Source organism: Cyclopterus lumpus, chromosome 22 (assembly GCF_009769545.1).
Source record: "Cyclopterus lumpus isolate fCycLum1 chromosome 22, fCycLum1.pri, whole genome shotgun sequence".
NCBI classification, from domain to species: Eukaryota; Metazoa; Chordata; class Actinopteri; order Perciformes; family Cyclopteridae; genus Cyclopterus; species Cyclopterus lumpus.
The window spans coordinates 22474666-22491363 of NC_046987.1; the positions used below are offsets into that span (position 1 = coordinate 22474666).

At 50.5% G+C, this 16698-nt stretch overlaps 1 protein-coding gene across 1 annotated transcript in view; it reads left to right on the top strand.

Annotated features, from left to right (window-relative positions):
* Nucleotides 1–364: 364 nt before the first annotated feature.
* The window catches only part of larp1b (La ribonucleoprotein 1B), a 30546-nt gene continuing 14212 nt past the window's right edge, over nt 365–16698 (top strand). The window contains 13 exon segments of the mRNA XM_034562900.1: nt 365–1005; nt 3075–3136; nt 3947–4003; nt 4568–4787; nt 5929–6096; nt 6578–6697; nt 7980–8136; nt 9230–9374; nt 9582–9885; nt 10270–10370; nt 10372–10515; nt 11069–11434; nt 16001–16273. Coding sequence (XP_034418791.1) covers nt 723–1005; nt 3075–3136; nt 3947–4003; nt 4568–4787; nt 5929–6096; nt 6578–6697; nt 7980–8136; nt 9230–9374; nt 9582–9885; nt 10270–10370; nt 10372–10515; nt 11069–11434; nt 16001–16273 — 2400 coding nt within the window. The 5' untranslated portion in view covers nt 365–722.

Below are 16698 nucleotides of genomic sequence, written 5' to 3' on the forward strand. Positions count from 1 at the left end.
CTTCTTCTTCTTTTACTTGTAATACTTTAATCACCTTTTGTTGCTTATACAGAACTAATATTTTTAATGCATGGACTTTACTTGTAAAAGAGTATTTGTACACTGTGGTACTGCTAGTTTTAGTAAAAGGGTGTAGTACCTACTTCCTCCACCAGTGGTGAACAGGCACTCTGCTTGGGTACTTTTACTTCAGTTGTATTTTGAGTGCAGGACTTTTACATGTTTTTACACAAAGGTTTTGCGACTTTTATTAAATTTGAATACATACTCTAATTTTTATTTTATAATCTAAATCCCAGCGTTGCAGTACCTCCGCATGACCGCGGGGCTTGGGGGGGCAGCAGAGTCACTGTTTACAGGCAGACAAGCAGCTGGCTGCACGAGCTCTCGTCGCTGGTCGCGTGCGCACAGACGGTGAGCAGGTCGCTTTTTAGGCTTTTTATCCAAAAAGAACCGAAGCGGCACTAAAAGTCGAGCCGGAAGCAGCTGTGCGCGCGCGCCGTTCACCTGGCGACCGAGCGCGCGACTTGTTGACGCGTAAAACAACCGATCCGGGCGGTAAACAACAACATTTCTAGCTCGCGGATAGCAACTAGCAGGCTCGCGAGGAGGTCCAGCCCCCCCCCCCCTAAAAAAGTAGTTTGGTCGTGGATGAGGTCTCCGGCGGACTGAGCACGAGGACCAGGTACCCACACCGGAGCGACAGCGCTGCAGGCTGCAGGATGTCCACGCAGGTCGGCTCGTGTCTGACAGCCGAGGGGGAGCACGAGGGGCCTCGGGAGCCGCAGCCGGCGGACGGGCCCGGCTCCGGGGCGGAGAGGAGCAGCGGCTCGAGCCCCCCGGACGAGGACCCGCACGCCGCCGACGCGAAGGTCGAGACGGCGGCGAGAGTCGTGGAGGCGCCTCCGCCCAAAGTCAACCCGTGGTCGAAGAGGACGACGGGCAGGGTGCCGGTCAACAACAACAACAACGTCCACAACAACTCGCAGGACTCCCAGGAGAAAGGCGAGTTGTTTATTTGTTTGTCTTTAAAGTGACACCCGGGTGAAACTCCTCCAGCCTGGTCGGCTGCATCGCAGCTGCTCGGAAATCCACTTATTTTAATTAGTTTGTAATCTCCTAATTTGTGATGTTTCTTAAGGGTTTTAAATACGTGTTGTTGTTTATTTAGTCTAAACTGGGACGTCAAGAGGCGTCGATGGGGGGTCACATGTGTGCACCATCCCCCCACCTGTGCTCGGGTTGCTCCGCAGCACCACGTGTTGATGTGCTACTCTGCTTCCTACCTGTAACCTCTGCCCCCCTCCCTCCCTCTCACGTGGGCTCAATGCACCACGTGAGAGGTGCGTGGGGGGGCCCGAGCCCTCTGAGCCCCCCGCCGGCCTCCTCAGGTGCTGTCTCGGGTGTAATAAGTAGTAAAGCTAAGCTAAGGCTAGCTGCTGCTGGAGAGACACGTTGTGCGCGTCCAATGGCCGGCTGCCTGCAGTTCCTCCCCCGGCCTCCTGCCCCCCAGTGGCGCCAGTGAGATGGTGTACAACTGATGTTGTTGTTTGCTTTGGATGAATTCAAATTAGTGTATTTGTTAATCATTCATTTTAGGAAGTTCTCTGAACCCAAATTTCCTGCTGATTTAAATCATCAATTGGTAATAATACACATAATTTAAGCAAAGTGCTTTGCAAAACTAGTCAAATAAATATATAGTTTTATTAAATCAATAGTTCCATTTTTAAAATATGTTTTGCTTTTTTAATGGCTTAACAATTTATATATTGTTAATTATTGCTAATTTCATTTCTATGTATAAATATAATAAAATAGAGAGTTTTGTTTGACCTCCATGAAAAAGTCAGTTTAATGTAAAGCTGAAAGCAGTAATATATATATATATATATATATATATATATATATATATATATATATATATATATATATATATATATATATCCATCCATCCATTTTCAATACCGCTTATCCTCATTAGGGTCGCGGGGCGCTGGAGCCTATCCCAGCTGACATAGGGCGAAGGCAGGGGACACCCTGGACAGGCCGCCAGTCCATCGAGGGCACATGTAGGGACATACAACCATTCACTCTCACATTCACACCTATGGGCAATTTATATATATATATATATAACAAAAAAAAACCAGAAACTTTACGCCTGTATAAAAGTGACCTACAACACATTTAAAACCACGGACACTCGTAGAAAGCCTTCCGATCAGCTAATGGATTAATCGTCCAGTTTCATACGCTGATAGAAACATGTGCTTCCATCCCACCTAAGAACTTATTGATTAGGCTGCTGGTAATGTGGTAATGTGTGCGGCTTAATAAACCCAGTCAAACTTTGAGCTGGTGAAAGTGTGTCCGAGCAGAGCGTCCACCGGGGGGAGGGGGAGGGGGAGGGGGGGCTATATTGGACTCTGACGAGAGCACAGGCATCGTTTTACAAGTGTAACTGTACAACCAGCTCAGAGGCTCGTCAGCACACACCCATTCATGTGGAGACCCCCCCTCATCACCCCCAACCATCCTCTGCAGAGCGATAGGCATGGCCGGCATGGCCAGCATGCACACACACACACACACACACACACACACACACACACACACACACACACACACACACACACACACACACACACACACACACACACACACACACACACACACACACACACACACACACACACACACAGTGTAAAGGGAGGCTGCTTATTCAACCCATGCTGACAGAAAGCTGTAGTTGACTTCTCAGCTCCAGAGTTGAGCAACCTGCTCTCTTGGGGTCAGAGGGGGGGGATCGTCATTGAGGTGTGTGTGTGTGTGTGTGTGTGTGTGTGTGTGTGTGTGTGTGTGTGTGTGTGTGTGTGTGTGTGTGTGTGTGTGTGTGTGTGTGTGTGTGTGTGTGTGTGTGTGTGTGTGTGTGTGTGTGTGTGTGTGTGTGTGTGTGTGTGTGTGTGTGTGTGTGTGTGTGTGTGTGTGGGGGGGGGGGGGGTTGTGTTAAACAAGAAAAGGTGGATTAAAAAGCAGAACCACTGTCACAAAGTCTCTTCTTGGTTCTGCAGATCAACAGAACACTCTGAAAGTCGTTCGTGCCAACAAACCCAGGATGAGAAAATCCAGCAAGGTAAGAAGTTCTTTTAAGTTTCACCTGTAAACAAACCCACCTGTAAACAAACCCACCTGTAAATAAACCCACCTGTAAACAAACCCAAGTGTAAACAAACCCAAGTGTAATAAAAAATATTATAAGCCTCAGGCTTTTATTGTGAAAATAACAATATTATAAGCCTCAGGCTTTTATTGTGAAAATGACTTATATAAACCGTAGTTTTTCCTTTTGGGCCTCCACCCGACCCGACTCCTCCACCCGACCCGACTCCTCCACCCGACCCGACTCTTCCACCCGACCCAACGCCTCCACCCGACCCAACGCCTCCACCCGACCCGACTCTTCCACCCGACCCAACGCCTCCACCCGACCCGACTCTTTTACCCGACCCGACGCCTCCACCCGACCCGACTCCTCCACCCGACCCGACGCCTCCACCCGGCCCGACTCCTCCACCCGGCCCGACTCCTCCACCCGACCCGACTCTTCTACCCGACCCGACTCCTCCACCCGACCCGACTCCTCCACCCGACCCGACTCCTCCACCCGACCCTACGCCTCCACCCGACCCGACTCCTCCACCCGACCCGACTCTTCCACCCGACCCGACTCCTCCACCCGACCCGACTCTTCCACCCGACCCGACCCGACTCTTCCACCCGACCCGACTCTTCCACCCGACCCGACCCGACTCCTCCACCCGACCCGACTCCTCCACCCGACCCGACTCCTCCACCCGACCCGACTCCTCCACCCGATGCCACGCGGTGTTAAAATATTCAGAGTTGGGGAGATTGATGTGTTTTTTCCTCTCGTTTTTTACAGTCCGGTGACTTCAGCGACATCACAAACTGGCCCACACCTGGTGAGCTGGCCAAAGAGGTACGTTTAACTTTAATAACTTTAACTTTAACTTTAACTTTAATAACTTAACATCCCAGAGAAGAAAACCAAGCAGTCGGAAAAGTTTTTAAATGTTGTTGTTTAGTCGTGTGTTTGAAACACTGATCGGTTCGTCCTGCGTCCAGGAGAAGAACGTTTTCTTGTGGCGTCTTTTTGTCGTCACTTTTTCAGGTTTGCATAATGGTCATGTGACGAGGAATCACGAATCAAAGATATCGTTTCTTTTTCGGTCAATATCATTACTTTTACTTGCCCCTCCCCTTTCTGTCTCTTTTACTTGCCCCTCCCCTTTCTGTCTCTTTTACTTGCCCCTCCCCTTTCTGTGTCTTTCACTTGCCCCTCCCCTTTCTGTGTCTTTTACTTGCTCCTCCCCTTTCTGTGTCTTTTACTTGCTCCTCCCCTTTCTGTCTCTTTTACTTGCTCCTCCCCTTTCTGTCTCTTTTACTTGCCCCTCCCCTTTCTGTCTCTTTTACTTGCTCCTCCCCTTTCTGGAGTTTTATCCTAAGCGATTTTGAACTAACTCATTTTAATCTGCGTTCCCAGCAGCAACAAAATGTCCTCAACAACAACGGGAAGAAGCCGGCCTCCTCGCGCAGAGACAAGGAGAAGACGACCGCGAGGGAGACGAAGGAGGGCAAGTCGGAGAGCAAGGAGAACCAGGAGGCGCAGCCCGACCCGCTGGGGGAGGCGCCCAGAGACGGGGGCGGGTCCAAGGGGGGGCAGGACGCCAAGAGCGCCGGCCTGAAGAAGAGGGGAGGCGATGGTGAGGACCGCTTAATCAATAATGGTGACCAGGAGCTCCAGATCAAAGGGAACTCATTCTAGTTCTATTATTTATTTTGACGTTCACATGTTCACGGGACGGCGGCGCTATTGATCACATGATCTGCTCTGATTGGCTCTTTTTTAAATGACATTTAAATTAATATATTCAAATATAATATACCAGGCACCAATCGTTATGGGGGGAATAAGAGACTTCTTCATGAGCTTCATCAGCTTCATCAGCTTCATCAGCTTCATCAACTTCATCAGCTTCATCAGCTTCATGAGCTTCATCAGCTTCATGAGCTTCATGAACTTCATCAACTTCATCAGCTTCATGAGCTTCATGAACTTCATGAACTTCATGAAGTTCATGAGCTTCATCAGCTTCATGAGCTTCATGAACTTCATGAGCTTCATCAGCTTCATGAGCTTCATCAGCTTCATGAGCTTCATCAGCTTCATGAGCTTCATGAACTTCATGAGCTTCATGAACTTCATGAACTTCATGAGCTTCATGAGCTTCATGAGCTTCATGAACTTCATGAACTTCATGAGCTTCATGAGCTTCATCAGCTTCATGAGCTTCATGAGCTTCATGAGCTTCATGAGCTTCTTCACTCTGGATCAACACCGACTACTTTAAAGTTTATTGGTGTGAAACAACATTAAAATACAAAACTCCTCCAGAATCCACATTTTAAACTATTTTAATAATTGAGAAGGCGTCTGAATCTTTACACAAACACACGGCGTTATGTAAAATAAGGTGCTGTGCTTAGCTTAGCTTAGCTTAGCTTAGCAGAAAGACTGGATGGGTTTGAATTATTATTTTATGGGCTCAAAAAGTCTAAATTAAAATCCTCAAACAGATGAAATAGTTAATTGACTCATTAAGGAACTCCTTAAGATTCATTAAGTTCAGTACGAATAAATTGGAAAGCTGTTCTGGTCCCTTTGGGGCTAGCAGTCTTTATGCTAAGCTAGGCTAACGGTCTCCTGACCTTCTCATCCAAAGCGGATAATCCTGTTTTGCAAAAATGTAAAATACCATTTTTGAGTTTGAACTTGTTTTGTTTGTTGTTGTTGTTTTGTTTGTTGTTTTTTAACATTGTGTTCCCGGTGTGCGTCATCGCCAGGTAACAAGCGTAAGTGGGTTTCTCTTCCGATGGAGGACGCCACCCGGGACGACGATGACGAAACGCCCGGCCGGGGTCCGGCCGCCGCGGGCCCCCCCGGCGACGCCCCCGACCCCGCCTCGCCCAATCAGGCTCTCCGTAACCAGCGGGCGCCTGACGGCAGCAGGAGTAAGTGCGCATGTCTTTCCTCACGATGAGGATACGACTTTAGTAACGAGACTCTCCGTCGTTCACAAGCACGAATATTAAAAACTTTAAATAGATTTAGTCTTCAGAAGGTCGTAAATAAACCCAAATGTTCCCAATTTATTCAAGAGGTTAATTCAAATGTACAAAGAAGTGTGTGTGTGTGTGTGTGTGTGTGTGTGTGTGTGTGTGTGTGTGTGTGTGTGTGTGTGTGTGTGTGTGTGTGTGTGTGTGTGTGTGTGTGTGTGTGTGTGTGTGTGTGTGTGTGTGTGTGTGTGTCTGTGTGTGTGTGTGTGTGTGTGTGTGTGTGTGTGTGTGTGTGTGTGTGTGTGTGTGTGTGTGTGTGTGTGTGTGTGTGTGTGTGTGTGTGTGTGTGTGTGTGTGTGTGTGTGTGTGTGTGTGTGTGTGTGTGTCATTCTATAATAGTCAGACATTTCATGTTTTCTTGTCGTCTTCTCTCCAGGTTGGAGAAGAGAGTCTCGGGACTTCGTGGACGACGGCGTGCGGAGCGACAGCGGAGGCGTCCGCGGGGGAACCCGAGGCCGAGGGAAAGGTCGAGGCCGCGGTAGAGGTCGTGGGCGAGGTAGCGCGTTAGCTTTACACCCGATACGACGTCATATGATTTCACATGACGACTCATGTCACATGACGACACATGACGACTCATGTCACATGACGACACACACAACGACACATGACGACACATGTCACATGACGACTCATGACGACTCATGTCACATGACGACTCATGACACATGACGACTCATGACGACACATGTCACATGACGACTCATGACGACTCATGTCACATGACGACTCATGACGACACATGTCACATGACGACTCATGATGACTCATGTCACATGACGACTCATGTCACATGACGACTCATGACGACACGTCACATGACGACTCATGTCACATGACGACTCATGACGACACGACACATGACGACTCATGACGACACATGTCACATGACGACTCATGACGACTCATGTCACATGACGACTCATGTCACATGACGACTCATGTCACATGACGACTCGTCACATGACGACTCATGTCACATGACGACACACACGACGACACATGACGACACATGACGACACACGACACATGACGACTCATGACGACTCATGTCACATGACGACTCATGTCACATGACGACTCATGTCACATGACGACTCATGACGACACGTCACATGACGACTCATGACGACACATGTCACATGACGACTCATGACGACTCATGTCACATGACGACTCATGTCACATGACGACTCATGTCACATGACGACTCGTCACATGACGACTCATGTCACATGACGACACACACGACGACACATGACGACACATGACGACACACGACACATGACGACTCATGACGACTCATGTCACATGACGACTCATGTCACATGACGACTCATGACGACACGTCACATGACGACTCATGACGACACATGTCACATGACGACTCATGACGACTCATGTCACATGACGACTCATGTCACATGACGACTCATGTCACATGACGACTCATGACGACACGTCACATGACGACTCATGTCACATGACGACTCATGACGACACGTCACATGACGACTCATGACGACACATGTCACATGACGACTCACACGCATAAAACGGGGAGAGGGAAATAAACCCACCTCCAGTTTGGTCTTTTTGTTAACACGGTTCCCTTCATATTTATCACACTTCTTCTCCTCTTCCTCCTCCCTCTCCTCCTCCTCCTCTTTCCTCCTCCTCCTCCTCTTCCTCCTCTTTCCTCCTCCTCCTCCTCCTCCTCCTCCTCCTCCTCCTCCTCTTTCCTCTTCCTCTTTCTCCTCCTCTTCCTCCTCCTCCAGGCCGCTACGAGACCCCCCAGAGTTCCCGGGACTCTGACTCTGCTCGTGGTTCCTCAGAGTTCGGCAGCAACTTGGTTTATTACTACGGGGACGGCAGCAAAGTGCAGATGTACTCGGTGGACGAGAAGCTGCTGAAGGAATACATCAAGCGGCAGATGTGAGTGGAGCCCCCAGACCCAGACCCCCTCCCCCCAGACCCAGACCCAGACCCCCCCCCCAGACCCAGAAGACTATCAGATTGAATCTGTTCAACAGGAAGAGTTTTTCCTTTCACGCGAATAAACTGAAATAACAGAGAAACAAGTAGAAAAATAAGGTCAAATAAAGCAGATAAAAGTTATTGTTCGGTGCTAATGATCATTAATCACCAAATGTAACTCATAAAGGAACAAAAACTTAAACAGCAGCTCAGAGTTTAACGTAGTGAAATAAATAAAATAAATGTATGTGGCCTTTATAAAGTAAAATGCACAAAATAACTTTAAGATGGTAAAATGCTGAACTAAAAGAAGATGAGCTCTCATATAAAACATCACTGTTGTGTCCTTTATTAATGAGTTTATATTATAAAACATGAACTCACACGGCTCGTGCAGGTTGGAGTGTCTGAACGACCGATGACCAGTGAACGCACCGTGTGTGTGTGTGTGTGTGTGTGTGTGGCTCCTCTGGGTGTCGTTGTGTCGCCTGCAGGGGGCGCCGGCTGACGGCTCTGGCCTCATTTCAGGAGGAGGAGGAGGGGGGAGGGGGGGGGGGGGGTCCTAAATATAGTCTGAGTGCTTCTGAGGAGACGAGATGAACTAAATGCTGAGTGGGGGGGGGGGGGGGGGGGCATGTCTCCTCCAGCCTTATTCAGGCTGCTCACTCAGCTGTGTGTGTGTGTGTGTGTGTGCGTTTTTATATTATACTATATTTCTACATTTCTTTTATATTCTGGTCATCTGTTAGTGTTTTATTACATTGTACATTCTAGTGGACATTATTTAACTTGTTTATCTTATTTCCCGTCTCAGGATCAATAAAGTCTTAAAACTATAAAAGTGAACGCCGGCGTTTCGATTCATAATCTTCACTAAACCTCTGTTGAGGAACTTCCTTATTTTATTATATTTTACTTTCACTTGTATTTGTTTCTGTGAAACAATAAATTCATATTTCACAAAAAAAGAAGATCGAGCAGAAAGTAGCCAAACCTTTTGAGTGGTGCGTTCACTGACCGCATGGAATCACGAGCTTTCTACCCCCCCCAGTGAGTACTACTTCAGCCTCCACAACCTGGAGCGGGACTTCTTCCTGCGGAGGAAGATGGACGCTCGGGGCTTCCTGCCCGTGTCGCTCATCGCCGGCTTCCACCGAGTTCAGGCTCTCACCACGGACGTGGGCCTCATCGTGGAGGTGCGTTGTGTTCGAGGGCAACGTGTAAATGTGAGGACTGGTGTCGGCAGACCAGTAACCCTCTATCTACACGTATTGTAAATGAGAATCCACAGAACTGAAGTACAGACATAATAACTTTGAAGTGTCTTCATAATGCATAAAGGAGGTAAAGCAGGGGGCGGGGCTTGAGAATGGGAATTGCTCTAACACTTGAATGTCCTGCAGGCCCTGAAGGGCAGCAAAGAGGTGGAGCTGGTGGAGGACAAGGTCCGCTGTATAAGCGACCCGGAGCACTGGCCCATCCCCGGGGCCTCCGGCGTGGGTTCCCCCGGCGTGGTGGTCGGTTCCCCCGGCGTGGTGGTCGGTTCCCCCGGCGTGGTGGTCGGTTCCCCCGGCGTGGTGGTCGGTTCCCCCGGCGTGGTGGTCGGTTCCCCCGGCGTGGTGGTCGGTTCCCCCCGGACCGACTTCTCGCAGCTCATCAACTGCCCCGAGTTCGTTCCTCGGCTGGGCCTCAGCTCCACCAACGCCGGTCAGTGAGGACACACACGCGCACACACACACTCACACACTCACACACTTGCACACACACACACACACACACACACTCGCACACACGCACACTCACACACACACACACACACACTCACCAGAGCACCACGTCTGCATCCACCGCTGAAAATAGTCCCCAGAAACGCTCTTTTTTAATGATTGATGAAAAGGAGTCTTTAAAAACAACTATATACTATACAACTATGCATTATGAATTTTAAATATATTATATATAATATATTAATATTCTGTGTGTGTGCACATCTGACAGCTACTGGGCTTCATAATAAACAACATACATTTACATGTTTAATATGATACAAATCACATTAATCGTAACTCGGCCCCCCCCTCTCCTCTTCAGCTTCATCGCCCGTGAGGAAGACTCCTCCTGAGTCCGATGAAGAGCCGCGGGACTCGGCTGAACCCGGGAAGGCCATCGCGGACGAAGATGCCCCCCCCGCCCGACCCCGATGCCTGGATCCAGGTGGAGAAACGCCACAGGCAGCCCTCTGGAAAGGTACCGCGTCTTCATCATCTTCATCCTCCTCTTCCTCATGTTCTCCCTCTTCCTCCTCTTCATCTTCCTCCTCCTCTTCATTCATTTCACGTCTCGTGACAAACTTTTCTGGTGCAGTCGTCATTTTTTTGGGCTCAACCTCATTATGTTTTAATTAATTTAACTTTTCCACCTTCAATCAGTTTGTTTATTAATCGGCGGCACATGAACAGGAATTTTATCATATTTATTTTTATTTATTGATTAGCTTGTTTATTCATTGCCATAAACTTGCTAAAGATGATGACAAATGTTACAAAGCCAACATATAAATCTAAGATTATTATTTAAATTGGTTATATATTATAGCCTAGTTAAATAATATTCTTAACTTTTTTTAATTCATCTTAATCTAAACTTTTTTAATTAAAAAACATATATATTATTATATATATATATAAGTGTCTAAAATACTGAAACATTTAAACGGCATGTTGTCTAAAAACTGAAGTTGAGATGAAACGTTGGAAGTTGCGTTCGGACGGACCGGAGACTCGAACTCTCGACTCGCCGTCTTCCTCAACACGTGTTTGTTTCGTTCTCCGCGTCATCGCCGTCTTCTCCTCTCGGCTCTCTAACCGCCGTGTCCCTCGCTGTCCTCCAGGATCGCGGCGATGCTTCTCCAGACGGCGGCGGCCACCGGCCTCCTCGCCAGGCCGTTCCTGACCAGGAGGAGCTGGACTTCCTGTTTGATGAAGAGATGGAGCAGATGGCGCCCAGGAAGAACAAGTTCACCGATTGGTCGGACGACGGAGACTCGGACTACGAGCTGGACGACCAGGACGTCAACAAGATCCTCATCGTCACACAGACGCCTCCTCACATGCGGAAGCACCCCGGTGGCGACCGGACGGGCAACCACGAGTCCCGAGCCAAGCTGACCACCGACATCGCCAAGGCCATCAACGACGGGCTGTTCTACTACGAGCAGGACCTGTGGAAGGGGGAGGAGCCGGCGGAGAGCAGCAAGGTGAGCGGTCTAGAAGCAGCAAGGTGAGCAGTCTAGAAGCAGCAAGGTGAGCGGTCTAGAAGCAGCAAGGTGAGCAGTCTAGAAGCAGCAAGGTGAGCGGTCTAGAAGCAGCAAGGTGAGCAGTCTAGAAGCAGCAAGGTGAGCGGTCTAGAAGCAGCAAGGTGAGCGGTCTAGAAGCAGCAAGGTGAGCGGTCTAGAAGCAGCAAGGTGAGCGGTCTAGAAGCAGCAAGGTGAGCAGTCTAGAAGCAGCAAGGTGAGCGGTCTAGAAGCAGCAAGGTGAGCGGTCTAGAAGCAGCAAGGTGAGCAGTCTAGAAGCAGCAAGGTGAGCGGTCTAGAAGCAGCAAGGTGAGCGGTCTAGAAGCAGTTAAAAGGCAGTGAAGGAAATGTATTATTATTTAATTTGTTTTGATCGTTGATGTTTGAGCTCAAAGGTTGTCGATGATGTCGCCACATGTGGGAAATGTCACGCCTGAACAGACACCACACACACACAGACACACACACACACACCACACACACACACACACAGACACAGACACCACGCACACACACACACACACACACGCACACACAGACACCACACACACACACACCACACCCACACACATACACACACACAGTCACCACACACACACACACAGACACACACACACAGACACACACACACAGACACACACACACACACACAGGTCAAAGTGCGCTGCACATCTGCTGCGTGTCTCACGTTATCAGTTTAAACAGCCTGCAAAAATAATGTTGATTATATTCAACATTATATCGCTGGTTATGAGTCTATCTGTTAGTTTCTCACTTTTGTTTATTGTAAAAAAAAAACAACTTTTATTACATTTTCAATTTTAATTTTATTTTCACTTACACTGCATAATATCCAGATAATATATATATATATATATATTATAATAATTATTAATAATACAATATGTAATTTATCCTGTAAAAGGATGAAACGCTCTAGATAATTTAAATAATAATGTACATGCTTCCTCACCAGCGTGACATGATATATTCTTTATTATTTCACTTAATGGTAATAAAGAATATTAACATGATTTGAATAAACCTTTACGGAGAGCTTTATTAACGTACGAGTAATTAATTATAATTAAATGATCCATCCATCCATTATCACCTCTTATCCGGGGTCGGGTCGCGGTGGCAGCAGGTTCAGCAGGCCGACCCAGGCCTCCCTCTCACCCGCAACACTTTCCAGCTCATTCTGGGGGATCCCGAGGCGTTCCAAGGCCAGCCGGGAGATATAATCCCTCCAGCGTGTCCTCGGTCTTCCCCGGGGCCTCCTACCAGTTGGACGTGCCCGGAAAACCTCTAATGGGAGGCGTCCAGGAGGCATCCTGACTAGATGAACTACATCAGCTGACTCCTTTGGACACGAAGGAGCAGCGACTCGACTCCAAGCTCCCCCCTGATGTCCGAGCTCCTTACCCTATCTCTAAGGCTGAGCCCGGCCACCCTACGGAGGAAGCTCATTTCGGCCTCTTGTATCCGAGATCTCGTTCTTTCGGTCACGACCCAGAGTTCGTGACCATAGGTGAGGGTTGGAACGTAGACCGACCAGTAAATGGAGAGCTTTGCCTTCCGGCTCAGCTCCCTCTTCACCAAGACGGACCGGTACAGCGCCTGTTTTACTGCTGCAGCCGCACCGATCCACCTGTCGATCTCCCGCTCCACCTTACCCTCACTTGTGAACAAGACCCCGAGATACTTGAACTCCTTCGCTTGGGGTAGGCAGTTTGCCCCCACCTGGAGGGAGCAATCCGCCGGTTTCCGGCAGAGCACCATGGCCTCAGATTTGGAGGTGCTAACTCTCATCCCTGCCGCTTCGCACTCGGCTGCAAAACGCCCCAGTGAATGCTGGAGGTCACGGTCCGAGGAGACAAACAGGACCACCTCATCCGCAAACAGCAGAGAGGCGATCCCGAGACTCCCGAACCGGATCCTCTCCGCCCCCTGGCTGCGCCTAGATATCCTGTCCATGAAGGTCACGAACAGGACCGGTGATAAAGGGCAGCCCTGGCGGAGGCCAACACCCACCGGGAACGTGTCTGACTTACTACCAAGGAGACGAACACAGCTCCTACTGCAGGCGTACAGAGACCGGATGGCCCGTGCCAACGGGTCCGGCACCCCATACTCCCGCAGCACCCCCCACAAAAAACCCTGAGGGACCCGGTCGAAAGCCTTCTACAGGTCTACAAAGCACATGTAAACTGGTTGGGCAAACTCCCAGGACCCCTCCAGTAATCTTGCGAGGGTAAAAAGCTGGTCCACTGTTCCACGACCGGGACGGAATCCGCACTGTTCGTCTTGAATCCGAGGTTCGACAAGCGGTCGGAGCCTCCTCTCCAGCACCCTGGCATAAGCTTTTCCCGGGAGGCTGAGCAGTGTGATACCACGATAGTTCGAGCACACTCTCCGGTCCCCCTTCTTGAAGATGGCCCATGGACTGGGCCATGGGCACTGTTCCCGACCCCCATGCGACACTGAAAAGGCGTGTCAACCAAGACAGCCCAACAATGTCCAGCGCTTTCAGCATCTCAGGGCGGATCTCATCCACCCCTGGCGCCTTGCCACCAAGGAGCTTTTTGACTACCTTAGCGACCTCTGCCAGGGATAAGGGTGAATCCACCCCAAAGTCTTCTGGTGCTACCCCCTCTCCGGGGGACATGTTGGCCAGGTTTAGGAGTTCCTCAAAGTGCTCTTTCCACCGCCCGACGATGTCCCCAGTCCGGGTCAGCAGTCCCCCCCCCCTACTGAGAACAGCCTGGGGTAGACCCTGCTTTCCCTTCCTGAGCCGTCGGATGGTTTGCCAGAACTTCCTTGAGGCCAACTGAAAGTCCTTCTCCATGGCCTCCCCGAACTCCTCCCATGCCCGAGTTTTAGCCTCCGCGACCATCGTCGCTGCAGCCCTTTTGGCCTGCCGGTACCCGTCAGCTGCTTCAGGAGACCCCTGGGCCAGCCAGGCCCGAAAGGCCTCCTTCAGTTTGACGGCTACCCTCACCCCCGGTGTCCACCACCGGGTTCTCGGGTTGCCGCCACGACAGGCACCGATGACCTTCCGGCCACAGCCCCGAGCAGCCGCGTCCACAATAGAGGCTTTGAACAAGGTCCACTCGGATTCCATGTCCCCAGCCTCCCTCGAGATTTGTGAGAAGTTCTTCCGGAGGTGGGAGTTGAAGACCTCCCGGACAGGATCCTCTGCCAGACGTTCCCAGTTCACCCTCACTACACGTTTGGGCTTGCCAGGTCTTTCTAGCCGACTCCACCGCCATCTGATCCAACTCACCACCAGGTGGTGATCAGTTGACAGCTCTGCTCCTCTCTTCACCCGAGTGTCCAAGACATACGGCCGCAGATCAGATGATACGATTACAAAGTCGATCATTGATCTCCGGCCTAAGTTGTTCTGGTACCAGGTACACTTATGAGCCACCTTATGTTCGAACATGGTGTTCGTTATGGACAAACTGTGGCTAGCACAGAAGTCCAACAACAAAACACCATTCGGGTTCAGATCGGGCAAGCCGTTCCTCCCAATCACGCCCCGCCAGGTTTCTCTGTCATTGCCCACGTGAGCGTTGAAGTCTCTCAGGAGAACTATGGAGTCGGCAGGCGGCGCCCTTTCCAGGACCCCTCCCACCGACTCCAAGAAGGCCGGATACTCCGAAATGCTGTTCGGTGCATAAGCACAAACAACAGTCAGAGCCTTACTCCCCGCAACCCGTAGGCGCAGGGAGGCGACCCTCTCGTTCCCCGGGGAAAACTCCAACACAGCGGCGCTCAGCCGGGGGCTCGTGAGTATCCCCACTCCCGCCCGGCGCCTCTCACCCTGGGCAACTCCAGAAAAGGACAAAGTCCAACCCTTCTCCAGGAGCTTGGTACCAGAGCCAATGCTGTGCGTGGAGGTGAGCCCAACTATATCTAGCTGGTACCGCTCCACCTCCTGCACCAGCTCCGGCTCTTTCCCCGCTAGTGAGGTGACGTTCCACGTCCCTAGAGCTAGTCTATGCTGCCGGCGATCGGCCCGCCCAGGTCTCCCGCCTGGCCCACCGCCCGGTCTACATAGCACCCGACCCCGATAATTCTCCCTGCGGGTGGTGGGTCCAAAGGGTGACTGCTGCTCCATGGTGTTTTTTTCGGGCTGAGCCCGACCGGGCCCCATGGGCGAAAGCCCGGCCACCAGACGCTCGCCAACGAGCTCCCCTCCTGGGTCTGGCTCCGGGAGGGTGCCCCGGTTTCCCTTGTCCGGTCAAGGTAGCTTCAGTCCGTGGGCTGCTATTCATCGGGGTTTATTGAACCGCTCTTAGTCTGGGCTCTCCCCCGAGACCTGTTTGCCTTGGGAGACCCTACCAGGGGCTGATGCACCGGACAACATAGCTCCCAGGATCACTGAGCCACTCAAACTCCTCCACCACGTTAAGGTGGCGATTCATAGGAGGAGCTAATTAAATTATTGAAAGCTGGGTAATGTCAACTTTAACTGTAAAATAAACTTAATAATAATAATAATAATTCACATTTGATCCCCAGCAGGAAGTGGAGACCTTCAAGAAGCTGACCGTCATCACTCGAGACGAGTTCGACACGCTGACCCCCAAAGCGCCCGTCGACCCCAAACAGGAAGTCCTGCCGGCGGCCGGCGGGGCCGACTTGTCTCGCTCGCTGCCGGCGACGGTTCCAGAGTCGCCTGTCGCTCACCAGCCCCGGACCCCCCGAACCCCCCACACCCCCGGACGCCAGGACGCCACCAAGACGCCGCGGTTCTACCCCGTCATGAAGGAGAGCGGCACCGTGGACGGACAGGTAAGGTTAGGGGGAACCTTTACCTGGACCAGTCTGTCTAGTCCTGGTCCTCTATATGACCTCAGTCTAGTCCTGGTCCTCTATATGACCTCAGTCTAGTCCTGATCCTCTATATGACCTCAGTCTATTCCTGGTCCTCTATAGACCTCAGTCTAGTCCTGGTCCTCTATAGACCTCAGTCTATTCCTGGTCCTCTATAGACCTCAGTCTATTCCTGATCCTCTATATGACCTCAGTCTAGTCCTGGCCCTCTATATACCTATAGACCTCAGTCTAGTCCTGGTCCTCTATAGACCTATAGACCTCAGTCTAGTCCTTGTCCTCTATAGACCTCAGTCTAGTCCTTGTCCTCTTTAGACCTCAGTCTAGTCCTGGTCCTCTATAGACCTCAGTCTAGTCCTAGTCCTCTTTAGACCTCAGTCTAT